Source organism: Pocillopora damicornis, chromosome 4, assembly GCF_964200805.1.
Source record: "Pocillopora damicornis chromosome 4, jaPocDami1.2, whole genome shotgun sequence".
Lineage (NCBI taxonomy): Eukaryota > Metazoa > Cnidaria > Anthozoa > Scleractinia > Pocilloporidae > Pocillopora > Pocillopora damicornis.
Window position 1 is genome coordinate 7900910 of NC_142673.1, and position 27639 is coordinate 7928548.

At 38.3% G+C, this 27639-nt stretch overlaps 2 protein-coding genes across 2 annotated transcripts; one reads left to right on the forward strand and one right to left on the reverse strand.

Moving 5' to 3' along the window:
* Positions 1–2067: 2067 nt before the first annotated feature.
* On the forward strand, positions 2068–5880 carry LOC149046680 (uncharacterized). Its single transcript, XM_089203836.1, has 3 exons — positions 2068–3665; positions 3861–4382; positions 4920–5880. Exons 1-3 carry the CDS (start codon positions 2168–2170, stop codon positions 5363–5365), a joined length of 2466 nt encoding a protein of 821 aa, XP_089059962.1. The 5' UTR covers positions 2068–2167; the 3' UTR covers positions 5366–5880.
* Positions 5881–8286: 2406 nt separating this feature from the next.
* On the reverse strand, positions 8287–25769 carry LOC149046681 (polycystin family receptor for egg jelly-like). Its single transcript, XM_089203833.1, is given in 17 exon segments — positions 8287–10138; positions 11011–11176; positions 11385–12734; positions 13173–13409; positions 13649–14347; positions 14800–15039; positions 15443–15760; positions 15897–16022; positions 16495–16707; positions 16847–17447; positions 17869–18115; positions 18279–18719; positions 18903–19041; positions 19303–19631; positions 21835–21978; positions 24106–24390; positions 24841–25769. Coding segments are annotated over 17 exon segments (7071 nt in total). The 5' UTR covers positions 24902–25769; the 3' UTR covers positions 8287–8663.
* Positions 25770–27639: the final 1870 nt, after the last annotated feature.

Consider the following 27639-nt stretch of genomic DNA (forward strand, 5'->3'; position numbering starts at 1 on the left):
CAAAAAGTCCCAGACAGTGTTTGAGGCAACTGAGCTTGACTGTTCCAAGGTTTTCTAACAAAGGCAACCAGTAATGTAGTTTAGGGAAGTAACTTATGTTCATAACTAAAAAAGTTCTTTAAGTGTAGATAACAATGTAATTATTGTTAATTATTGTGGAAGATGTGTACCGAGGAACAGCCAATGAATGTTTGATGATTTTGGCACATCAGTGAACATGGGACATTAATTTGCATCACAATAAAAATATTATTTGATCATGGAATCCAAGAGTCCTTCGAGGTTAGAAAGCAAATCTGTGATATGAGTACATTGAATTAATTGGCAATTTCCATTTAACATAACTGACAGCTGGTTCATGAGAAAATCCATATTAATGAATGTAAAGATTTACTAAAACGTAGTTTGAATAATAAATTTCGTGATCTTTAAGTTATAAACATATACATGTATGTATATCTCTTGGTAAGTTTTGTATAGCATACCTTTTATTGAGCTAAAGTTTTAAGTCTCTGAAATTACTCCTTTTCTTAAAACCTTCACATCCAAGGTATTGAGAATTTCTTAGAATTTATGTGGACCTCAGGGTATTAAAATTGCCTCAAATTCAATTCCCAGAAATTCCCAAGAGTTCCACACTTCTTAAATTATAGGTAGTTTGTAAAGCTGAGAATTTCTAGGAATTCCTAGGGATTCCAAGTCCTCACAAAACTGGAGTCTTCCTTTCCCAGAAATTCCCAGTAATTCCAAGCTTTTTAAATCAGAGTTAATTTGTAGAGATGGGAATTTTTTAGAATTCACAGAAAACTGGGAATTCAGTTTGCAAGGGTCATTTGCATAATTGGGAATTTTTGAGAATTCCTAGGAATTCCCAGAAAACTGGGAATTCAGTTCGCATGGGTAATAATAAACTATATTCAAAGTTTGGGCAGTTTTCCCTTTGTTCCTCTTACTTTTTTTTAAGTCTCAATTTAATTTAAGAAAATTATGCTATTTTCTCATCATCCTTCAATTGCTGCTAGATTAATACTGATGCTACCTCCAATGTCTAAATGGCTTAACCACTACCAATGAGGGTATGGTCTATAAAAAGAAGTTGAATTTCTTTTCTTCACATTTACTACAGATATGACTGCTAACCTCTTTTTGTCCTTTCTGTGATTCTCTTTGCATAGAGTCCTGTACCACCTTCTGAATATCCAGCTACACTTATCTCATATAAAGTGTTGCTCTCAAGGCCAGATATTTTGGCTGTGAGCTCCCACTGACTCAATTTATGATAAGCATATTCTTTGTTGCCAAACTTTCTATATCTTATCTTGAATCCTGAAAGATGGTCTTGTTCAAGACTTACAGATTTCTGCCACTGGACAGTGATTGACGTCTGGCCTTTTTCAACTACAATTAAGTCTTCTGCAGCAGTACTGAGTGCTTAAAGTAATATTCAATGTTAAAAGCTAAATATCTGTATGAAAATATAAATATTGTACCCCTTCATTAAATATGTACAGACACTGAAGCTCAATTTATCTTCAACATTATTAAACAAAAGATTTTGGGAAATTTTTATGCCTCTAGAATTATACATTTAGTTAGTGTAGAGGATTGCGGCCATGCTCTTTTAGGTAGTGTGAACATTTGCTCTAAAAAATGTCCTCAAAACAATTAAGCAGACAGCTGGAAACTCTGTGTTTACTAAATAGTGTTCTTGGTTTAGGAAACACAGCAAGCATGTTGTCGGGGAAATCTGATTAAATGTTGGGAGGTGTTTAATTACCTGCATAATTGGACTAACAATATCCCATTCCTAGGGGGTAGCAATATTCCAGGTACATTTATGCTATAAAAACCAGGATATTCTCGCATTGTGTATTAGATTGTGGGCTCAAGAGCATTTTAAACTTCAACCAGACATCAAGATGTCACAGGCTACCCTAACAATCTGTAATTCATTTGGATAGTAATAACATGTTTTCCTGAAGTGAACAAGTAATCAGATGGTGGTAATTAACCCTAGAGCCAGCCATACACTAGTAGAAAGATATGGTCAATTTTGTGAGGAAAAGAGGAGGGAAGTAAACCTCTCGAGGATGAACGAAAAAAACATCTCTTTGAGGAAGAAGTAGACGTCAGCGAAGTGCAATCTATCTATGAGGAGGAAGTGGAAATGCAAAGGGTCAAGCTAAAAGAGGACGGAGACCCTTCTGAAACTAAGGATAATGTCGTCAGTAGTACGCCTACTTTTGAAGAAGAAGTTGAGATAGCAGCACATGGAAGCACTATTCAAGCGGAAGAAGGCAGCTTTGAAAGCCAGACGGCTGACAATATGCAATTAAGACCACAGTCAACGGAGTTTGAGGAGGAATTGGAGGTATCTACACTACAAGAAGTTCAAGAAGTGGGCTCAGAGGATTTTGATCCAGAAGGTCATTCAGTAGCAGCGGTATTTGAAGAAGAGGTGGAGATTTCTGCTTCAAGAGAAGAGTACCAAGAACCCATGATGGGTAAAGACGAGGAAAGCAAAACAGTTTACTACATGGAAAGTTCAGAGCAGTTTGTTGAAGAAGGACGTGCTAAACTTGTTGAAAAGAGATCTACACGAAGGCAGCCGCTTGATTTGAGCCAAGTTGATCTGTATGAGGATGAAGGAGCAGCAACACGGTATTACGTTGAACTGTCATCAACAGAGAGCCTGGAACGAGCTTATGAGGAGGTAGAAGATGAAGCACCGTTCACCGAAAAATTCGTGCGACAGGGAGATCCATTGGAAGAAAACCTTGAAGAGTTTATTCTCGTACGATACGGTGATGAATTTGAATCTTCTGGTGAGGAGGACCTTTCTGAGCAACGAGAAATCTACGTCATTCCTGAGGAGGATAATGATGGTGAAAACAACAACCTTGTAGAATACCCGAAGGAAGAGCTTAAAATTGAAAAGGAACCACTCGCGGAGAGTTTTTACGAGAGAGAATACAAAGACGTTGGTCTAGAGGAAATCCGAGAATCCCCAGAATTCGGAATCGACGATTCTCCAGAAGACGAATTGGATGAAGAGGAACAGCGTCAACTCGAAGAATATGAACGGCTGGAGTCATTTGTTATCTTAGAGGAGAAATTGAGCCAAGTGGAGTCCGATGAAGACTGTGATGATGAGAATGGGGGTTTCAGAGGGCAGGAAGGGGACGAAAATGTCTTCCATTCAGATGTACATTCTAGCAGTGAAGAAACTTTGCACGAGGATGAATTAGGTGAGACCATGACGACTTCTTCGATTAGACATGCAGCAGTGTCTGCTGATACCGAATCAAATGAAGATAAAAATACGGATCATCAGAGTAGCGGCACACACCAAGAACTCGCTGAGGATTCCTTTGTAGTAAAAGATGACGAATTAAAAGTTCAGGAGGGTTTTGCTGAGGGTGCAGTTAAAGATTTTTCCAGTGAGGAATTTCAAACGTTACCAATACAGAAGGGTATTCTTTCTGATGAAGGAGATCGAGAGAACGTGAAAGCAACTCCAGAATCTGTTGAAAAAGAATTACACCCCGAATCCAGAGAAGGAAAAGACAATAAAAACGAGCACAATCTAAGCAGTGACTCTTCTGGTGAACAAAGTATTTCAAGTGAAGGATCATTGTCCTCCACGGCCTCAGTTGATCTTGAAGGTGAGAGAGAACTTTGCTTTTCCTTTCAATTTGACATAAATGGGAATTTTTTTTCCTTTCACTTTCAAGGTATAATGCTCTCTACTCTTTTTCTTGATGATTTTCTGTTCCTTGTATTATACATAATCACGGAGGGTTTCTTTGATAGAGCAATATTGTGACTAAACAAAATATCCTTGGAAATGTATTTTTTAGGATTAAATGACTTTGAGCAAGATTGTCTTTTGCAACACAACTTCTACCGGCGGCAACACCGATGCAAACCGCTGAAATGGTCTGAAGAACTCGCCGCTGGCGCAAAAGAGTGGGCAGAATATTTGGCATCGGTGAGCTCCCTCGAGCGCTGCGACGGGAAAGAATTTGGTCAAAATCTCGCAACTTCGCAAGGAAAAGAATTTAGTGGCTCCGAAGTTGTTGACACTTGGTATGGAGAATCATCAGAGTACAATTTTGATGATCCTGCCTTTAACGCCAAATGTGGTAATTTTACGCAAGTTGTTTGGACTTCGTCCTCTGAGTTCGGTGTGGGGAAGTCTGTGGCTGATGATGGAACTCAGTATGTCGTGGCGTGGTATAAACCTTCAGGAAACGTCGTTGGAGAATTTAAAGACAATGTAAAACCACCTAAAGATTCTTCTAGCCGAGTGCGAAGACGAAGGTCAAGTGCCAGGAGACGTTCCCGGTCAGGAATTCCGCCTTCCACTCCAGCGGAAAGAGGTAGTGACCATGATTAAATTAGAGACTTACTTGAGAACTTCAACTGCCGGTGGATAACTTGTTTGTCTACCGCGGCATTCATGGAATGAAAATTTTGAGGCATGCGGTTTCAAGCATGTCGTTATGTGTATTTTTTCTAAAACAGACAGCTGCTTAAATTTACTTAAGAACAGAGCAATTTTGGCAGATAATGGCGTAGCACACCAACTAGACAGAGGAAGTGAGACTATATGTGAGAATGGAAGGCCACATCTAGTTGGAAGACTAAGCTCGATTACCGATTAATTAAGACTACTCTTAAATACGGATTGATAACCAAATTTATCGCTTCATTGCCCTCATGAGCATCCTCTTGCGCTGTTAATACATTGCGTTCATGAGACAAAGACCATCCTTGTTTTTTCATAACCTTATTTTGTGTTGCTTTTTTTCGTTTCTGTTTGCCATTCTGCACAAGTTTATATCATGTTCTGTTGTTTTCCTTTACTCACACTTTTCATTTTTGTAAGCTCATTTCCTCATTTTTTACGTCATCAGAAAAATTTAAAACCGAGTGCGTCATCTCACATAATTACTACCGTACATTTCACAATGCTCCTCCTCTGCGTTGGTCTCCATTGTTGGCTGCCGAAGCGCAGAATTACGCAGATCGCTTGATTAAGACAGGCTCACTTACTCACAGCGGGCAAAAGGACCGCGGGGAAAACTTGGCCTACACATGGGATAGCCCGCTTTCTGCTCGAGGAGCGGTAGACTTGTGGTATGATGAAGTTCAAGAATACGACTTTGATTGCCCAGGTTACACATCCAATACGGGGCATTTCACGCAGTTAGTCTGGGTAGGAACAGAAGAATTTGGAATGGGAATGGCTGTAGCTCCCGATGGAAGACATGTGGTCGTCGGAAGATACTATCCTCCGGGAAACATCGTAGGACAGTTTAGAGCAAATGTGCATCCAAGGGAAATTGCTGGAATTCCATAGTGGGGTTTACAATGATAATACATGGTGAACAGTATTAGGAAAGTGATCTCGGACTTCGAAAAAGCGACAGATGAAATGGCCCGTTTTTAGTTGTTGTGAAGTCTTGGAAAGAGTATTTCTTACACGTGATATTTGGAATACGTCAGTTCTATTTGTCATATTTATCGTTTCACAATATTATAAGTCTCAAGAGAAGTCTAATGGAAGATAGTTGAAACCTCTGTTAGACAAAATTGAGGTTCATTTTAATGTTTATGTACCATGAGGGCCAGCTTATGTTGAGCGAAACAGCAATTTAACCTGCCAAATTTACGTTATGAAGAGCCTTTCCGATCGAGATGCGAAAATGCAGGAAATGAGGTGATAAGGTGTATGCACGTGTTTAATTTTTTGCGTAATGCCTCTTTTTCTCTAGAAGACTGAGGAAATCCGTCACTAAATTAGGGACAATGAGGAAGTTCCCACGCCCCCGTAAAATTCTGAATTTTATTACACCCATTTTGAAATCACTTATGGTCCCTGTAATCTGATTGGCTCTAATTGGTGCCATTTATTCACAAATTGCAGCATTTTTTGCTTTAAATCGCATCTTTTCCCCAGCCAGTGAGGAGGCTACACTAAAAACAAAACAACCAATCAGACTTCAAGGCTTGTTTAAAGTAACCGATCATATTGCAGGAAGATGAAAGACATGGAGTATCATATGGCAAATTTTGCAACTTTTGTTTCCAAAACTCTTATTTTTTCCTCCCAAAAAATGGATGAATTTAATTTCAAACCAGCTCAGTATTGTATTAATAAAATATTTGAACTGACCAAGTCCTGTATTTGGGCGATTTCAAAACGGATGTAATAAAGTGGTAATTGAACCTCGTGTTGTGCAATTTTGGTCTGAAATCATACTTGTGATTTCAAATCGAACTCGCGCTGCGCGCTCGTTCAATTTTGGAATCACGCGTATGATTTCAGCCCAAATTGCACTCCACTCAGTTCAATTACCATTATTAATCAGATATGCAGCCTTAGGAATGTCAACTATTCAGCTTTTGCTCAATTCTAACTCTATACTTGATCTTGACGGTACTGTCCTGTCAGACTAATCTTGGTAGTTACTCTAAATCATTAGTTAACTTGAGCCAAGAGCGCATCAACCAAACAGACAGGATTCTTGATGATTTTTTACCTTAAAAATTTTAACCCGAGGCTGAAAAATTATCAAAAAGGAAGTTAAAAGCGTTACCTTTGAGCCATTTCAAGTGACGATGCAGGCACGAAAGACTAATTTAAAGGTGACACAAAACTAGATTTTAATTTAATTTTAAAGGTTTTCGTTTCGTAATTTCTTAAAGTTATTTTTAGTCTCGTTTTGAATGGAAAATCGCTTCAAAATGTTTTATAAGTCTGTTTTAGGTTATTTTTGTACTGGGTAAAGTATATGGGATAGAAGGAATAACTTTGGACATTTCCGAATCAATTTGCGTTAGGATAGATAACTTCTAATGGCATATAAAAAGACAGTGAATAAATTTGAAGGCGCGCTCTGATTGGCGAGTCAAACTCCTAATATCCTTTGTCATTCTCCATCGAGTAACTCACGCGGGGAATTGCTACCAACGACTATCGTAATCGTTACCGGAATAAATGAGTTAAAATCATCTTTTTGTGCTATATTATTTCACTGTTTTGGTATATCTGATACAACTATGCACCTCAGTGTCGGACGCTAGTGATATTTTCCTCGCCGCCTCGCGGCACGGTAAATATCACCACATGCCACCTCCACTTCGGAGAGTAACTGCTAATTATTAATAAGGTTTCAAAAGGATATTGAAATGCAGTTTGCGTCTGCGTTAGGATCGAGAACATTTAGCCACTTATTGAATAATAATTAGCCTTACTTACAGGCTATCTTTCTAAAAGATTCTTATAAATACTAAACAGCAAGCGTTTGTTGCGTTAAGAAATATGAATTAGAATTCTCTTAATTTATTGGAGCATGTGGGCTTCCAGGGACATTTAAAGAATGTATATTTGATTCCATATTTATTTTGTATTATAACCTTTTAAGAATATTTCTTTGTTAAAGAGAAATTATAATATATTTATTGTTAGATAGGCTGTTTAAATTGAGTGTTATAGAAATTATGAACGTAAATAAATTGCAGAGTTTAAGCAGGAATGCAACTGTTTTGATTAACTGATATCCACTGCCGATGGTTACTTATTCTACTTTTGCAATTTGAAATAATGTTGGAGTATCGCATTTTTGCTGCTTGCTAGGAATCACTTAATGAAAAAAATATCCGAATATCCTTATGCCTGTTATTATCTTTGATGGGTAGATATTCCCTGGAAGGTTTAATCCACAAAAACTGCAGAAGTTTAAGTGAAGCTTAAAGTAGTTTCATAATTGGACGTCACGTGACCCCAAGGTAAGCTTTGAGATAGCGAGATAAAGCACATCATCGGAAAGTAAGTTCTGATAATCCTGCGTGGCCCCTTGCTGAAGCTTTCTGCCTTGGTTAATGACTAACTTTAACGTGGAGGAAACTGTTGATGCCCTAAACTGCTGTCATTTTACTGAATAGCTCTCGACCGTTAGCTCCATAAGATAAAAGAAGAGAAAGGGCTTAAAAAATGAGTACCGTAGCTCTCGAGAGTAACACAAAAGGAATCTTACAATATCGAAATATTTCCAAACAGAAAAGTGACGAGTAGAAAGAAAAATATCAATCATAAACTGCCGAAGGGAAAGTGTTTGTTTGAACATCAAATTCTTAGAGGTTTTAAAAATTGTACGAATTTTTTAGCAGAGAAAGAGAAGAGAATTGTTATTTAGCTCTCGGGAATGACAAGGTTTAACGTCAACCTTTGTAAAATCACACCGAGACTCTTATTAATCAACGATACGATATTTCATCTGTTAACCTCCTTTAAGCTTCATTCCATAAGGTTTTTTTTAATCAGGCACTAGAATTAATTTGTAGCAATTATAGAACAATAAACTCCACTTAACGTAAATAATGAAGCTGTTTCAAACCAGTAAAATAAAACTTCCGAAGTGAACACAAATTACAGCACCTCTTTTAACAATTACCTAGCGGAGAAATAATCACTGAAGTGGTTCGCAAGTTTGCGCGACAAGTACTTCTGATCCTAAATACAGCAGCTTTATTTTTTAACAAAAAGTGATCGCGGTCGACTCCTGTTTGTTTGTTTGTTCTCAGTCTAGTCATACAGGCGGGCGAACTGCAAGCACCATTTACTACGCGAGGCTTAAGTATCCTTGTGCATCCTCTTAAACTTCTTCTAAATCATTCTCAAACCTTTCTTGTGCATCCTTAGCTTTTAAACGTTGAATGTGAAGATCAAACCACAAAGAAAACATGTCAAGGTCTTCACCGAATTCGTCAGCATACAAAATATTTAAATGGTGATTAATCTGATCCAACTTGGTTAATATCTCATCTACTTCAGGAAGTGTATTGTTCTCCTCCTTCTTTGTGTTATGATCACACGAACTGTCTGCATCCATTGCTGAACTATGAACCACAAAACCCATGAGTTCCTTTACTTTTACAATAATGAAGTTTCCGAGATTGAATTTCCCTCTGGTGAGGTCTCTGATATTGCCGTAATTGTAAACAAGAACTGAAATGAAAATATTGATGCATATGAGATTTAGTCCCAATTTTAATGCTGTAACGTAAACAGGGCCAATGACTGTGCAACAATCGTTAAAATAGTCCACTCCGCCTCCAACGACTCCTTCGACAAGAAGAGACTGTAGAATGAGGAAAGGCGAAGAAAAGGAGTAAAGTTCTCTCCCAAATAGAATATATCCTACATGGATACATCCAAACATGAACACAGCGAATACAACTGAACAGTGAACGAGTTCCCGAGCAGATCCCTTCATTACATAGAATAAATGCCGCACATGGGGATTGAATTTGAGCAAATACAGCAACTTCAAAGTATTCAAGAACATCAGTAACGATATTAAGACCGTTTCCAAGTCCTCTAAGAGAGCCCCCTTATCAAAACTGATAAACTGAAATGTATTGTTTTTGAGTTTCTCTGTGTTGACAAAAAGCTCTGTTTGTTTTAAAATGTGGGTGATAACAAAACCGACGACTGTTAAAGTCTGCGTGAATTCGACCCAGTTTAGAAAACGTGAGAAATAAATTCGAATACCAGCGATCATCTTTGACGTTTCCTTGACAACAAAGTATACAACATAACCCACTAGAAACAATTGACAGGTGACGGTAACAGCACTGTAGCCTCCACCAATTCCGTATACATGAATGCCTCGAATCACATGATCAGATACCACGTGACCACTTGGTGAAAACTCAATTGGGATCCAAATCACGCCAAACAAATTCACTTGAGAGTTAAAAACAGTAAACTCGACAATTACAGCACTGGTAAACCTGTCAATCCAGTCAAACAGATTAAGTTCAGATATGACTTTCAGTGCTGTATTTCTGTCATAGCCCAACTCGGCCAGGTAGCCTCCTTTACCATAAAAGTTTGACAGATGAAGTTTTCCCCACAAAGGAAGGCTTTGAGTTCGCTCTGCCGAAGAATAATGCCAAGCAGTAGGACATATCTGATAGAGAATGCTTAGCGAATCATTCTTCGATGGAGAAAATTGGCGCCATCGTGTTTGATAGAAGTTGGTGTTGTCCTCGTTATCGGATGTATATGAAGCCACGCAGGAGTTGAATGGGGCTGTTATTTCATCTATGTCGACATCGCAAGAACCTTACAACGAAAAAGAGCATGTTTGTAATCTATACAGATCACAAGATCGAAGTTTGCCTAATTATTCAAACTATAGTTGCCTCAATGACGATCCGCTTCGAGTTCAGTGAATATTGTCGAAATATTGGTGTGTAGCTCTTACGTGAAAATAGGAAAATGTTTCATAATTCATCAAATCAATCCGAAGCAAACAATAAATGTACGAGCTAATTACCCGAAAACTTTTTGCTGAATTTGGTTTCATGTAAATAGTGTCTGGAGCCACCTCCACGAGAGAAGTTCCCCTCAGCGAACTGCCGAAAATACATTTCAACTAAATTAAAACTTGAGACCCGCTGCATCAACTGTTTGAGGATCTTTGTGAAATGAGTTTTGACTTCATTTTACTTTTTACTTAACCGAATCTTTCGAAAGGTGGATAACACCATCTGCTGGAAAAGTCGTTATGCGGCGGGTAATAAATTATTTTTTGTCAACAATTATCGGCTGTATGGTAATTTATCTGTTGGATAGCATTATCCACACCTTGAACAACTGGGCTCGTTCTTTTAGTAGAGGGTGTAAGTTTTTAAAGAGACTGCGCTGCTGCTTCGCAGGAGGTATACAAGAGAATTTCCTTTTATCAACTGAATTGATAATGTAAATAAGCCACCGTAAAGAGCTTCTAAAGCTGGCGTTTCGAGTGTTAGCCCTTCGTTTTTGCTCTGACGGAGGGCTAACGCTCCAAATGTCAGTTTTAGGAGTTCTTTACGGTGGCAAATTTACGTTACAAACTCAATTGATAAAACCATACTGTTTTCTCAATAGCCTCCGTCAACAAAAAAATCAAATTTCCAAGATGGAATACACTTGAAGCACTTCTTTTAAGACACCTTCTTTGACTCGCAGCTGTCTGAGGCGAGGCATTCCAACGAGAACAGAGTCGCCATCTCCAATGTAAGGACTGGAACTATTCAGTGGGACGTTTTTCCCGTCTTCAAAAAGTCCTGGTACTAAAACGTCACGTGTCCAGTCCCAAGTGTTAAAGTGATTTGATATCTATATGATAAGAAGCGAAAAAGCCAACGATCAATCAGTAACTCCTTCTACTTTGAAAAGTTTTAGTTTGATTGTTTCTATCTACTGCCATTGTTTCTCATATAAACTTAAAGAGTAATCTAAAGGCTCGTACAATCACAGAGAGGTGTAGGTATTCGTTGTCTTTAAGTTACGCGTATATAAAACGAGAAATTGGCCGATAACATACCGAATCAAGTTCCCCAAATGTCTTCTTAATGGAAGATGTCATCGGGTACCCATGCTCGCTACGTCCACCGTAACAAACAATACATAGAATTAACAAGTACAGCATGTACGACAGTATATTCCGAAGGGCAGTATACATATACACCTCCCTTATTCGAGCGACCCTTGCGCGACGTAACTGCCTTTTGCTTAGTGGCTTTGGTATTTCAATTTCTTCCTCGTCAATCTCTTCGTTGCCTAACCCACTCAATTCAATATCTTCGACATCAACGACTGCGTCAACGTGATAAGGTTGCCACGTAAATCTTTGAATTCCTCCTTTAAAAATGTGAGATAGCATAAAGGCAACAACTATGATTTGAATAGGTTCCGATACAAATATGTCCAATACAACTGACATTACAACTGAAATCAGCCACTGCTCACTTATATCTGCACCCTACTGAAGACTGTAGAAGATAACAAAAGCTGCCGAACATGACGAGAGGAGGAAACACAAGAGCCAAGGAACGAATATAAACCAGCATGGAAAAGAGAAGTCACGTTTCTTCTTGGCGAATTTCCTGTGCGGGTCCCTTTGGAGAGCCATTTCCTTATTCTCGTTTGAAGAACGAGTGTGAGTAAAAAGTGCCACGGTCAAAATATTGACAGGAAGTACAATCATAAGACTCTGCCCTGCAATGACGAGCGCTCTGAAGTTCACAACAAAACGGCCCAACCTCAACGATCCTTGATCATCGTCCATCGCTGTTTCACGCTCGTAAAACATGGCACTGCTTAGCATGGTAGTCAGTAATATAGCTAGACAGCAAGATAAACGTTGAGCTCGAGTAAACCGATAACTTGGTGGTCTTGTTGCGACAGAAAACCATAAATGTGAATTACTGAACTCGCCAGCAATTCTATTCTGAACATAAACTGCAAAATCAATTCCTTTGTCGGCAGTGGAAGTACAACGAAGAGTCCGGTCTATTAATCCATCACCTCTATCAACAGCCAGCCACGCGAAACACACAAAGTTCCATTGCTTCTCATTGGTCAGTTCGCAAACCTTGATATGATTCAAAAACCACGATGGACTGGTGCCCGAGTTGTCATGCCATACGCGCACGGTTCTCATGGGACCAATACTGTCATGAATCGAAAGGATAAAGGAACTAATGCTCCCTCTTGCGAAAGGAATGCACGAATCGTCTTTCAAATGGTAAGGTCGGCTAGTGCCTAGCTCCCCCTCTAGTATAATAAAAATGTTAGCAGTGGTGCCGGAGTTTCGCCAAATGCCCGTGGATACTTGAACCTCGACGAAATAAGAGCCTGGTGAAGGAACTCCTACGAATGGCTTTTCCCCCACCTGTAAAAACCAAAAAGAAAAATAAATCAGTCTCAATTATTGTACTGTGCATGCTGTCCTGTGAATATCAGAGTGCACCAATGAGCTTTGTCATCCACCCCGTTATCAAAAAATTATATACTTATTGTCCGTCTTTGGGTTGTAAAAAATTCTCACAAAAAAAGAAAATTTAGTTGTGTGCTGACCTAAGTGTAAACTTTACACCTAGTTCAGCACTTTACAATTGCGTGATTAACATGAACACATCATGGGTTCTTCATAGAAGTGTCATATGTTGCTCATTTGTTGTACGAACAAATGAACAACATATGCCACTTAAATCTCCTTAGAAGCCCCAGTTAAATATCTATACTTTACAGAAAAATCAGAGTGAAAATAGATAATCATATAAAATTCGATTGTTAAACTAGTTGAGAAATTTAGAGATCATCTGCCTACCTTCAAGATATCAAGTTTGTCATTCTTTCGAGCCCACACCAATAAAAATAGGTAAAAACCAAATACACAGCAAACCGCTAATATGACAGCTATATTTCCACTATCTGATAGGCCAGTTAGTTCAGTGAAAACTTTATCAAAATCTATTGGATTCGGCGTGACAAATAACTGACCCCCAAAAGCACTCAAGTGATTACAGGAGCAGTAAATGGCATCTTGAGTAGTCAATTCGGCTACCTGCAAGAAAGCAGTTTAAAATGTTTCATTTTCAAACCGAAGCTACAGAGAAAGGAGATTTTTTCCTATTTTTCAGTGACACCGGCCTCTTCTAATTGAATAGTTTCCTATCAGATTGTGGTATCAAAAGGGTAAGTGCTTTTGATACTCGTAACTGAAGAGTACTTAGTCACCTCTGCGTTAAAGCACTGTTCCCTATATTTCATTAGTGATTAAATATCTACTATTTCTTCTCTTACCTGGCACCCCTCTGAGGTCCATTTCGATAACTGCGCATTCCAGAACAGGCAAGCAGCTGGCGTCACCTGAAAGGTGTAATTTTCATCCCCTACACGGTATTGAGGTACGCTGTAACTTTCACCAGTGGTGGGTGGTTCCTTGTACTGTACACACGACCGCTTCAAACGGCCGCGACCTGAGCAGCGCTTAACCCTTAGGATCTCAGAAATTCTTGACACGGCTCTTAGCCCAAAGTAGTAATATCCAAAACCTTTGTTTTTAACAAATTCTTGGTTCACAAACACTACATATGGATTGCGTGAACAGTTCATATGACCATCTGGCATCTTACCGCAAGATGAAAGGTCAGGTATTGTTGATTTTAAGTCGCTATTACTTGGGGAAGGCCGCTCTCCGTACTTAACAGTCACCACAAACTCTGTTCTGTTGCTTTCCGGACGAATGTTTAGCACCAATGCCATCCCTGACTGAGTGACATTTATCTTGAAGAAAACAGTTCTGTTGGCTCCCACGTAATGAGACTTAGCAGCGTTTGTGAAGTCCTGATGGCTCTGTAGTCTTATAGTAATCGGGTGTATTAGTTCCGTCGTATTTAAGAGATGCCCAGAACTGTTCTTAAGCTCAAGGCTTGAAACAGCGGTTGTCACTCTTTCTCCTGACGGGTCCCATGAGAACGGTGTGAAGTCTGTCGTTACCATCTGTCAGACCGGCAGCGAAAAAGAAAAGAGGGTGAAATTGTCATAAAAGGATGGTCGGAGCACATCACTGAAATGGCTTTTTCTCACAAAAGTAGCGCCGTTTCGGTAATTAAAATATAGTACTATGGGAGGAATTTGTAATAATGTTAATAACGCGATGTCTGCAACAGAGTTAAGAGTAAATATTTGAAATGTAAAATTCATTATCATCATCATCATCATCATCTTTTATCTGCCTTATTTACACAATACAAAAAATTTATTTACAGCGGTTATAGCTAGAAGGCGAGGAGACCCAGGAAGCCAACAGTCTTGTGGGAGCGCCACTACACTTACATTAATAAATAAAGTAAAGAAAAAGTGCTGTGAAAGTGCGGCTAGGCCAATTCAGTGATTATTTAAGTAAACACTCTTGCATTTTTGTCTTAAAACTAAGAAGGTTTCTTACAAACCTGGCTATCTACAAATTGGCCTGAATTGTCAAACAATTTGGAGGCCGGAGGAAGCTGAAAACTGTTCCCTTTATTTGACAAAACAGTCCCAGCGAGTGAATTAGGCTCTTGTCGCGACACTAGCAGGGACATTGCCTGGGCTGGAAGCTCTTTTGGCTCTTCTCCAACGAGAGTCCGGGACAAGATGGTGCTTCCGACTTCCTCCAAGGAATGAAGTAGAGTCTCAACTTGGACACGAGCCTTAAAGAAAAAGATTAAAAAATAATTGTTGTCACTCAAAGTTTTAACTTTTAGAGCAATTAAAGCTTTTTTTTCTTTGTTTTTTGAGGAATAGCTACCCAAAAGCTAGATTTTTAACATTAATCTTTTTACCAACTGAATCTAGCTTTTGTTCCCAATTATCGGTCAAAATGTTGTACTTTCAGTGTCTCCTTTCTAGAAATATGGTATTGAAGACATGGCAAGTGAAATTGTGTTTCAGATCAGCGCTCCAATCAGGAAGTGGAAAATGTGGGTAGAATTCCAATTTAGCGTGGCTTTTTTTCCTGTGGAACCATTATAGAGGCGCTTTGCGGATTTAGCACATGTCTAACTTTAATTTTCGATTCAGGTTTTTAACTTGAATTTCTGTCCGATTCCCTACCTGCAGCTGTACATCAGCACCGTCCCTTTTGGTCCTCCTACCCAATTTATTAGACAAAGAAGTTCTCGATTTGAGATTCCCCTTTCGATTCTTAGACAAGCGTCCTTTATATGCAGTTATAAAGCTAGCTTTCATTTGAGACTCTTCATGTGACACAGCATTTTCCACACTAGCTCCGTGTGAAGTTAGCCTGAGCATGCTCCCAAGTCCAGTAACAAGACTTTTCACACCATCAAATAGTGTGTCGTAACTTTGTCCAGCTTCACTCGCCGTCTTCAATACTACAGCCATCTTTTCGAGTGCATCCGTTGCATCTTTCTAGACGAAAAGAAAAGTGTAAAGGATCAGGAAAAGCATTTTTGTTCTTTCAAGCGACCTGATCGTGTTATTTGTAATTTTAGCTAACAAAGCGATACTGGCGTGATTAAAATGAAGTGATTGGTTATTAAATTACCTGTGCTTCGTTGGTAATCTCGGCGATGACTGAGCTGGCAGAGGCTATCACATTCGATACCTGCTGGACTCTAACGACAGTATCTACTGGGACGGTTGAAAGCTGTTGTATGATGTTTGATTTTATCTACAAAAAATATAAATGTATTCTTAACATGGGCACAAATGGAATAGTTCCAATCCCATAACAGGTATACAAATATCGTTATGGACGAAGTAACACGGTCGGGTAAAGACAATTCTGCGCTCAAGCCGGCAACAACAAGACACGGAGTTGGAGTCTATACAAGTTATAATAGTATTGCGTCTTCCTCTAAATACTAGCCATGCCAGGTTTATCTTTCAAACCCGGTGAGAAAAGACCCAGAGACTTTTCAGTTCCAAGCTTGGCACAGCGTGCGGTAACGTTGGTGTTACCAGCAACAAACTTTGCTTGGGTTCAAGTCCCGACCAAGTGCCCAAGGGTACAGGAGCCCAGGAGGGTGGTGACTCAAATTGAACTGTGTCCCATTAGGCCTCTAATAAAAAAAATTCCTTACAATTAGGTAGTTCGCTCTGAAAAGTTCCATCATTAGTTTTTCTAAGTATGTAAGAATTACCATAATTTTTCTCTCTGTGAGCTCCTGCGCCTGACTTTCTGCAGATTCTGATTGCGTAACAAAATCAACGGCCGAAAGGACTGCTGCGGCCAATTGTGTGGCACGTGACACATCACCTGACTTGATCAAGGAGTTCAGTTCACTTTCATCGCCAGACGTGAGGTTGGTGACAACATCGACAAGGTCTTTTGGATCAATACTGGGCTCAGAAACCTAAAATTTAAAAAAAAAATTTTCATCAACTACATCTGGATGTCATAGACAGTGCTGAATAAAATAAGAAGTGAACAGGAAAAAGAGTCAAAATAAACTAGTGAAGGTGTTCTTTGCCGTTACGGTTACCATTTCATACCTGCACAGGAGTCCTGATTTCAGTGTATGCCCCCAAAATGTCAACCACTCGCACGCGAAAGTCGATGGTAAAGTTTTTTTCACTCTCTCCAGCAGGAAGTTTGGTTGTTAAACTAGTTTTTACTCCTTTGTACGCCACATTTAAAAGATCGTTACTTCTGAGGTAAATAAATTCATACTGCAACTGAAGATCTGGATCCTGCCAATTATCACAAGTAAAAGTAAACTCTGTTATAAGAGCAACTCCTGATATTTGGCTCACATTGCATACTCCTCCAACAGGGGGACTGTTTGAGGTCACGTGGTACTCGGAATACCCGCGGTATCCACCTGGTCGTTGTGCAGTCAATATAAATTTATACCTGGTATCGGGTGTCAGCACTCCAGGCTTAGTGACGAGAGATTTTGATGAAACTCGAGTACTTATCAACTCTTGTATTTCTAAAACCTCAGTCCATTGTGAACTGTTTGAAGAGTTATTCCAGTCTTTTAAAACTGTCCAGTTGAAGATAAGGTTACCATGACATGAGGCACCTGTACACATGCCCTGTAAAGCCACTCTCCCAGATGGATTCAGTTTGGCATCGCAGTTTTCAACACACCTGTGGGTCATTTTGATGATGCAGTTTAAACAGATTTCAAAGCAAAGTTACACAGTGCACCCTTAGCCCACCTCGTTTACTTCTGTCATTTGTGAACCATTTTTCTTCAATATAAAATTTAGTTCCCTCAATTTTTTCAAAATTGTAAACTAGATAGGTAAACGTTTACATTTAAAAGTAGGAACATATTTTTTAATCCTTCAATGGATGTATTACTTGAAATGATACAATAGTCTAAAGACCAAGGAATAGTCTACCTACAACAATACAATATGGTATGCTCTGAGAAACTTGTCATTGTTCCATTAAAAGTTTTATAAATGCCTAAGGTTGTCGCAATTAATTTGTCAAAGTTGATTTTGTTAAGATTGTCAATAACAGGTGAAGTTCAGCTGCACCTCGTGTCTTAAGTTTCAAATACCTGATTTGCACTTCCGGTGGGTCACCAGGAACGATAAACACTTCCTGAGTGTACTCAGCTCTCCTTTCATCCCTTGTAACCTGTACTGTTATGAAGTATGAGGTGTTTTCTGTCATAAGACTGTTGTTTACTCTAAGTTCATGTCCAACATATTCTTTATCACCAGCCCTATAATAACATCCTGCCTCATCTGAATTATTAAGATCCAAAGGCGACTCTCCTCTGCATAGCCAGGTAAAGTTGAGGCCTAAAAAAGCACAATAAGGTTAAATGAAGGGGTTAAATTGTGTCAATAGTAACGATCAGTTAGTCAAGAGGTTATTTTCATCCTTCCTGAAAAGTTTCCTTCGTCTTTTTCCGATTGCTCATGAAATTTTGTCAAAAGACCTATGATGTACTTGGTTACTAACCTGAAAATTGCAGATTCTCTTCATCAGGATCATATGAAAGGGATGCATCAAAAATCAATGTTCTTTCCAGTCCTCTGGCCACTTTGCTTCCTCCAGTGATGGATGCCACTAAAGGGCTACTCACCACCTCGAAATAACCCTGGCTGACCCCAAAAATTGCTGGTCCTATCATGCTGACATTGAGTTGAACCAAGAATTCACCAACTGGCAACAAGCGTGGTGTGATCTGTAATTCTGAGAAGCTATTTCTTGAAAGTAATGGTGTATCTTCTTCACCCAGTTTATAAACACGCCAGAGGAATGATGTTTTGTCAGATAACTCACAATGCAATTTGACTTCAGATTGTATTGTAAACTGTCTTAATCTTTGAATGCTCACGTCGGAAGATGCGTTTGGTGAGATATTTGGCAGGCTCACATCCGGACTTTGGCATGGAAAGTCTGATTGAAAGATAAACCACTCTCAGATCTCCATGTGGAGGGGAAAGGGAGAAGGAGAAGGGGAATAAGAGGGAGAGGGGGACAAGGTCTAAGAAAAATTCAGCATGAGGTGTAACCCCTTCTTTAAACTACATGTACTTGCCACCATGCAACTAATTGAGGGCTAATTTAGCATCACAGTACCTGAGCAACCATACAACTCCACTCTCATTGAGATGTGCCTTGACCAAGTCACTGGTCGAAAACGGATGTAACGAGCCGTAATTGATTCGTTGAGGACATGACTGACAACTGTGTTCGGGTCGGTGTTTCCATCAAAAACCTAAAGGAGAAAAGGATTTAAAGTGCATCTCTACAATTGAGACTGGAAAGTAGTAAAGGTAATGATTGAAAGTGTTATTTCGTAGCGAATTCCGCACTTGTGTGGTAGATTAGCGGCGTAAAAATGATAATCCTTCTACAGTGCTTTTTCAAAGTAAACAACAAAATTCAAAACGTTTAGCAGGCTGGAGGATGAAATAGTCAGAAAAAGTGGAGCTCAAGAAACCCTGTTAATGAGCAAGAATTTTTCATCCTATTTGACCTTGTCTGAAGCTTGTTCAGGGTCTTTGTATGAGGTGAAGGTAGAACCATCCTTACTGTACTGCAGCTTGTACGTTGTCACCCACTGGTTATAGTTGTATCCACCTTGAGTTGCAACACCTGTCACCCTGGTGAACACACTTCCCAGATCAATCTGAAGCCACTGATTTTTATCGTTTTCTTTGGCAGACCATGCTCCTTGTTTGCCTGACGGTGGTTTGTAATGGAGCCGTCCCTGAATGGCGGCATGGCTGGAGTTCCATTCCGAAGATGCTCGCACTTGTTCGTTGGGTATTCCATAATCTTCCATACCTAGTGCTTCCTGACAATCTGAAAAGTTTAAAAGCGATTGAAACAAGAATCTAAGCATAAATATTACTCATAAAACACGCAAGTTGAATATTCCTTAGGAATCGATGATTTTTATTTTTACCAGTCATCCACGGCAGAAACCTTGCAACATGAACATGAAAGTCTGATGTTGACATCAAATGCTGCCCTTAGAGAGCCTTTTTTAAACTAATTGTGAGAGGAGCTCTTTAAGATATCTCGCTCAGTCCTTGTTTTCTAGAGATATCGATGAAGAGGTTGACGTAGTAGCGCTGTAGAGCAGACGAGTCAATCAATGTTTCCATCCTTGTATAAAAACATATAAAAAATTAAAATCGCACACGCTACAGTAGACAGAATTGGTACTTCATCACAATCATTTTCCACAATTCTGTTTATCTCAGAGAATCTTTTACATGCTTGAAATTTATTTTATACTTTGGGCCTTGAGATTTCTCGTTCTTGATAATAAAACGCTTTCGTTAGGGCTTACAAAATTACCCCACAAGGTTTTCCGGTATCGCACGCACCGAAGCATACAGATATCAAATGATTTAAGTAGCCACTGATGAAAAAACGGGCACTGTCTCAGCTAGCTTGATAATTTCCACGGATTAAATTTTTTTGACCGAGTGATCTCCTTTTTCTTTAATTCTTAGTGAGTGTCAACCTCTGAGGGAAATTAAAGAGTCCTTTGACTTCCTCTTGTGTAAAATACCGAGCGATCGCACCATTTTTATCTTTTTTCTTTTTAGCTTGTAAACGATATCCTGGAAAAAAACCAAAATTGTGGAAAATAATTTTGATGAAATCGCTTTTTTAGCAATCCATTTTACATATTAACTATGGGGAGTTTCGTTCCAGTTACGTCTTACGATTATGCACGCGGACAATGAGTAGTTTGAAAGGTGGAATTATGAGATAAAGATTCAATTTTTTCTTTATTTTGACATCATAATTTGTTTTACTTTTCAAGTCAATGAAGGGCTCTACATCGGTAACACGTCAACCTCGTCTTTAAGACCACAAGTGTTCAGATGATTCGAAATATCTCAATTCCTATCACCAAGAAATAAAAACTGCATGACCTTGTTATTGCAAGGAGATACTCATATATGTCTTTCAAATTGCTATTGTCACAACTCGGTTTTCCATGTAGCACTACCGCTGCCTGCTTGCGATGTACACCCTCGTGATTACTTAATCGTGGTTTTCCTAACTATCTTTTTCTAAGATAGTATGTTTCTTCAGAATGCCCAGAAATATAGAAAAATATCCGGTTCTCGTCTTCTTTGAGGCGAACGATAGAAACCTCATGGAGAAATACAGCGTCACGCCGTCTTGATAATGCATATGTTTATTAACCAAAGATCGGAGTTGAGATAGTTCGTCAGAAATAAGCCGACTTTAACATGTTGCAAATGACAGAAGTATAGCAGTGTACTGGACGTCAAAGAATTTAGGATTGCTCAGCTGTCATTCATGAAAGTAGATCAATTTCTTTTAGAAGATGACAGCCAGAGGCGAATATCCTCTTCAGGATATTGCTTATAACATAACATTCCTTCAAAGCCATGTATATTACATTTGTCTAAATCTTTTGTTGCTGAGAATGTCAGATGAAAACATCGCCAAACTATGCAACAACTGATTTTTCAGCTTTGTTCGTCAGCTGCCCCTATGAGAAATAGCGGCCTCCCCTCCCAGATTTTTACATATTTCGCAACTAGAATATTATAATCAATTCAGTGCTTAGAAAAGTTTTCCCAGTTTTACCCTACAGCCAAAATGACCGAAATTGCACTGAGATAAATAATCGAGTAGTGTGTTCACATTCACTCTTAAGGAAAATTGAGTGTATGAGAATATCTAAGGCGAATAATGTCACTGCGTATATATAATGGTAGATGTGCCAATGTGCCAATGTTGTAGAGAACTAAACATTTTACACTTTTTGGCAATTTTTTTGTGAAAATACACATTTTCTTGCTGACCAGTATTCTGATAAGTTATCATGCAATTAAAGGGTGCTGTCCTGATACAAAATAAAATTCACAGTGTTACTCACATTTAGTCATTAAAGACTTACGAAAAGTGTACCAGTGACCACCAAATTCTAAATCTAGCTCTCTGGTAATCTGAATAGACACGCCAAGTACAGTGTCAACTGATCATGTTTCATATAACACTTCTTATATGTTACCTCCATTTTTTGGTACAGCACAAAATTCACCAATGAAATGTTCAGTACATTGACAGTAAATACGAAGGGAAGAATGGCTAGGTCTCTGATCATCAACTTGACATGTTCCTCCATTTCGACATGGATTGGGATCACAAGGATCATCTGCAAGGCAACAATCAATTTAAGGGAGGGTACTCTCACATCAAAAAGTAACAAATTTGATACATGTATAATCAAAATTGTCATTAAAATGACCCATTTTACCTTTGTGTTCTTCACTGCCAAAGCTTACACAGAGGTGATGACAAAGGCTAGAGGTGTTGACCTTAACATAATAAATAGTTGCTAGTTTTTCTATGCTAATCTGCACTCCCATCATGCAAAATTTACCTTTTTTATCATTATCGTTTTGAATAAAGTTAACTTCTAGCCTCACTTTCAGTCACCGTGGGCTTAATGGCAGTTAAAAATTGGTTGATGCAATTTTAGACTACTGGACAAATATGCAAAAAACTCATCAGAAAAGTATTTTGTGACTCAAATGTATGCTAGTCTTTAAATTGATTAAATATCATAATTCACTTTGTCTTAGTGGCTACTATACAATGTTTGCACCACTGTGAAGTGGTCAACAACTGACCCAGCCTAAGAGAAACCTGTATGATTATTCACTAGCTGAGCTATCTGCAGGTATTGATCAGCTGGCTGAATACAAGAAGAGCCATGCAGACCAAGGCTGTCAATTAGGAATTATTGGTTACAAAATTGGCCTTTCCAGTAATGCTAGTTCTACAGCCAAACTTCCTTGGCAGTTAAAACCTGCTCCTCAGAATAAGCTTGGCAGTAAATCAGACTAGCAAAGTAAGCAAAACAATTTAAATAATGACTGTGGTTTAGTTGTAACCATTTTCTTGATATGTGTGGTCTGCTCTCTGACCATTGCTATCTTGGTTGTAGTCAATTGCATGTTGAAGTAATAAGTATACTCAGTTTGGTTGAGTTTGTGGTCTGAAAACTGCAGTAGAAAATGTCTAAGTATCCAAAAAAGTTTCACTCATCACACTTTCAACAATTATCAAAGATAACTCCATATTAGGAAGTAAATTCTGATAGGCTACTCTTTAATGTTCTACTAAAACTGTCTGACATAACTATGCTTGTACAAGGTGGTTATTAATGTTTCTGCCCATATTATCAAGTGATCTAACTCTAATAGACCACTGCATGTCTTACACAAGGTTTATTCATAAAATCAACTTGAACTTGAATAACAATAAAGAGAAAAATTATAAAGCTTGTCCAGAATCTATAAACTGTCAAAAAGTGTCAGCATCTTTCATTGCAAAGAGGACCAGGACAAGATATTCTAGGGATTTCACTGTTCCTTGAATTTCTTTCATATAAGTGAGTTTTCTCTGACTCATGCAAAGTGAAACTCCCTGACTTATTCCCTAACCTTGGCAAAATATTTATTTCCAACTTTTCCCTGGCCTGTGACAACCATGAATTAAGTTAACATATATAAGTCACCAATTAAAGATAACAATATTATAGTATCTCTTGATCACGTTTATCATAAGACAAGGAAAGAGGAGGAGTGATGGGAGAAGTAGGAAGAGAAGGAGGAGTTACTTGACAATAATGATATCTGGCTAGAATATTGCTTAATTTCACATTCCATTACACCTAAATGGCCACTTTATAGATACAAAACATCAATTATTTCAACCCTTCCCATCCTTTAAAACATTTGTAGCTACACAAACTAAGCATCAAGCATTGTGTTTTATCCTAACTATTTGATTCAGTTAACACTTTAACCCCTAAGAGTGATTGACTTCTAATTTCTCCCAACAGTTTTACCCCTCTTTGTTTGTACCTTAGGAAATGTATGGAGATCAGTATGGAGAACTTGGATGCTGATCTTAGGGTGTAAAGGGTTAAACAGTAAACAGGAACTGTAAAAACAGAAATTTACCAGTATCTTCTTGCAATCAGCTGCAGGGATATCTTGTGACCACATTTAGTCTCTTCATTTAATTACAGCATACAGTTTCTCAGACATAACCATAATCACATTGAAGAACTCAATATACATTCCAGAGCAAGATTAATTTGGAATCTGCATATATCCACAGTTTTTCACTCAGAGTGTCTGCAGCTGTCTTACCTGTATAATTTGACCCATCCCATTAAACCTCAGCATAAAAGCCAGTTCACTCTGGGTTTGGGCTAAACCTTGACTCCACTCTTTCTTATTACATTAGTAAAGCAAGCTAATTGTCATACCATATTTATGTGACAATGTCCTGCCCTCCACGTTGTTTGAATATGGCCCATCTTTTTCATTTCCATCCGCAAAATATATTCCAGCAACCTGAATGTTATATGCAGTGTTCTTCTTGAGCTCAGTTATTTCAACCTCTCTTTGATCAGAACTTACGGTCATATACTTCTGATCATTACTATCAGATTTTGCATATCTTATCTTGTATCCTGAGACAGAAGAAAGCTGGTCCCAACTAACTGTGATTGAGTTTTGGCTTGTGGTAACAACTTTGAGCCCTGTGGGTTCTATGTAAATCATACAAAATGAGATGAATGACAATTAGTACTTGAAATCACATGGTCACTTGAAACTAATGAATAAAAAATTCATAATCACAATGACAAGGAATTATCTGACAATTTTTCCAAAATTGCAATCTCGCATAGATTCATCTACATAAATTATGCATAGTTCATGACACAGTCTGTGGTGACATTCTGAGGGACTCACTGTGTATAAGATACATTTTCCCCTTACTTATAAGTCATTGAACAGAAAGAACCATTAGATAGAATTCCAGACATGATTGGGTATTGCAGTAAACTATTCATGGGAGTAACATGAATTTTCATAGTTAGATTAATTAACTTACCAACAAAAAGAGGTATAAAGACATCCTCATGTAAATAAAATGGTATTCCCATATGCACACTGGATAAGTTTGTCTGTACATTACACTTTATACTTGTTTTTACCTGTACATTTTATTTGTTCAATAAGCACAATCAAAACAAATGTGATCAAAAACTTCTCCATGCTTTAAATCTGTGCACTCTTACAACGCACTCTCATCTACATCATCTCATGCCATGAACTAGAATGTAGATAAAGAGATATCTCAGTTTACAGTTTAAAACTATCAGGGTTGGGATTGAACTGTTTAGCCAATTCCATGTTGTGCATCTGTTCAGTAATAGATCGCAGACGATGTCAAAATGTTGCAAGAACAAAAAAACTGGCTCATAAGGGGAGTAGCCAAAGGTGTCATTGATGTTTTAACCACATTTTTAAAACTTTTTTACACCATCATTAACCAGTGCAGACGCACTGCAGTATAAATTTCACTTCTTTTGAACTGTAAATTAAAGAAACAAAATTTTGTTCATATTGACGGATCAGTGCGTCTGACCCGTCCTACGATTGTTTCTAAATTAGACCTCATCAAACTGTTTGTTTAAGTCAGCATATTGCATAAAGAGTAATAATTATTATTAGGCTTTAGAAATCTCGTCCAAATATTTTTTGTTTCAAATCGTTTCTTACGACTAAAGCCAACGCATCAAAAGTGAATTACCCGAAGCGAGCCCATAAGAAAGAATATATTTGATATGCAGTAAACGCATCATTTCTCTTCCAAATGTACCAGCTGAAAAACAGTTTAAGCGGCCTTTGGCGAGTCACCTGTGCGTAGAGCTGAATAAGTGAAATGTCAATGAAATTAAACTACAAAGTGGTCTGTTACTAAGAAGTTGTAAGAATTTGATTAATTGGGCTTTCAACCTAGGACTCAAAAAAGTGGTTGTAAAACAAGATTCTATTCAAATGACACCGGAACATGATATTTTTTACGACATAAAATACCGAGAAAGAGTGTAGATGAAATGACCAAAACAGCAGTTTAAGCTCTTAAACTTACCTCAAGAGAACCCAAGTATATATAGCGGCGGATTTAACTCAGGTAAGGAGTAGTAAAACGTTCAGGCTTGTTTTAGTTATTTACCACTGACAAGCTTGCACTATTAAATAAATCGAACGCAATAATTTTGAGTATTATCAGTTAAAAGAATGTATATAAAAGTAATTAATTCTCTTACATGAACCACAATAATTCGTCGGAAATCCTGTCCTAACAGTTCACACGTCACACGACTTCGTCAGCTATGACGCAGACGCCACACGGGGGAATATAGCGGAAAACTGGCGGGAAATGCTCCTTCTCGTCACCAGGGCCTTTCATGTGTGACGGGTGATTAGGCTTAGGTGCCAGTATTTCATGTCGCAGATGGTCTTTTTTTCTTACAAAAGAAAATTTCTGCACTTCAGATCGTTATTGTTGTGCATTTTGTTCGTGAGCGCAACTGGAAAACTTGTTTGTTCAATGCAGGCAGGACTTTCCTTCCAAGGCATTCAAGGGTACCTCGAGGCTTCGCCCAATCTTTACTAGTTCGCCGCCAAATCTTTCGTCTCGTTTTCCTCAATGAATAGATTTTTAAAATTTCTTGTTATGAAATGCATATTGACTTCGTAAGCAATATCCAAATTCTAAGCTATGCTTGTCCTCATGCGACTGTAGGAGTAATGAAAAGCCGTTACATTACACCACTCCTTCAGTAACTTAATTGACAGATTTATTGTTAATATATAGTTAGAATTGAAGCAAAAATAAAGGACTATTTCCCTCGCCTTACATCAGCACTTTGCACCAACCAAAAAGCTGAAACAAAAATTTTCTCCAAAAAAAGATTGGATCAGTATCAGTAGCTGACCGTAGCTCTCTGGGATAACTGGTCTTTTTTTAAGATTTTAATCCCCCTCGATCGACTTTACATGTTTAGTTAAAAAAAAAAAAAAAAAAAAAAAAAAAAAAATATATATCAGTAAAAAATGCTAGTTAGAACTAGTCTTCGTTGAAATTTGACTTGGGAAATTAAATTTTGTTTTCTGATTCCTAAAACTCGCTTCTGTGGTTCTTACTTTGTTGAAGTTCGGACGAAATTTTATCAAGTTTATCTCCTGCTGATGTGCATTCCACACTTTAATCTCCTTAAACATATTAAGCAGCATGACAGTTTGCAACCTTTCCCTACATCTAGCCGAAAAACTCAAGAACAAAAATTTATCTTTCAAATCTGCACTAGTGCGGAATCAATGAGCGCTTTTCATTCAACTAATTTATTCTTGTTTTCTCTCCAGCATATTCCCACCAATAGCGTTGCTCGATTTTCTGCATATAACACACACTCAACCCATGATTCCTCCAATCGCTATAATGAAGGGCTAGCACTCGAATCTGCAACTTTTAAACCCTTTACGGGAGCCAATTTACGTTCATTTATTATCAACTCCGTTGATAATACTAAATTATTCTGTTATTACTCTCCCACCAACGTAGCACCGCAGTTTCCTTAGAAACGTACCCCTTTGTTGTTGAAAATTATACTCATCAACGGATGCAAAAATAAAACGCTTAAATTCGCTTTATCGAAAAGCCGTTGAGCTCAATGGTCCTTGTTTCTCAACAAACAATCGAATTGAGCTCAGAAAGGTTAATTTCAAAATGTGCACCCGCTTATTTTCGTTTCATAGTAATATACATAGATTCTGTAAAACTTCCTTTCAGTCGTGTTTTTTTGTTTTGTCAGAACGGTAAAAGAAGTAGATAGCAGTCATCACTACTAAAAAAGGATGGAGTTGGCTGCGCATTCAACAAAAATACTTTCAAACCATCTGGGTCGCAGTAATCATCGGCTCTGATATTTTCAAGAGTTTCGTAC

Bases quoted from the DNA above. Each gene is read 5' to 3' on its own strand.
- LOC149046680 (XM_089203836.1), top strand. From the start codon at position 2,168: ATGCAAAGGGTCAAGCTAAAAGAGGACGGAGACCCTTCTGAAACTAAG. The intron at 3,666-3,860 runs GTGAGAGAGAAC...TGTATTTTTTAG, and splicing joins GGCCTCAGTTGATCTTGAAG to GATTAAATGACTTTGAGCAA. The intron at 4,383-4,919 runs GTAGTGACCATG...TTACGTCATCAG, and splicing joins TTCCACTCCAGCGGAAAGAG to AAAAATTTAAAACCGAGTGC.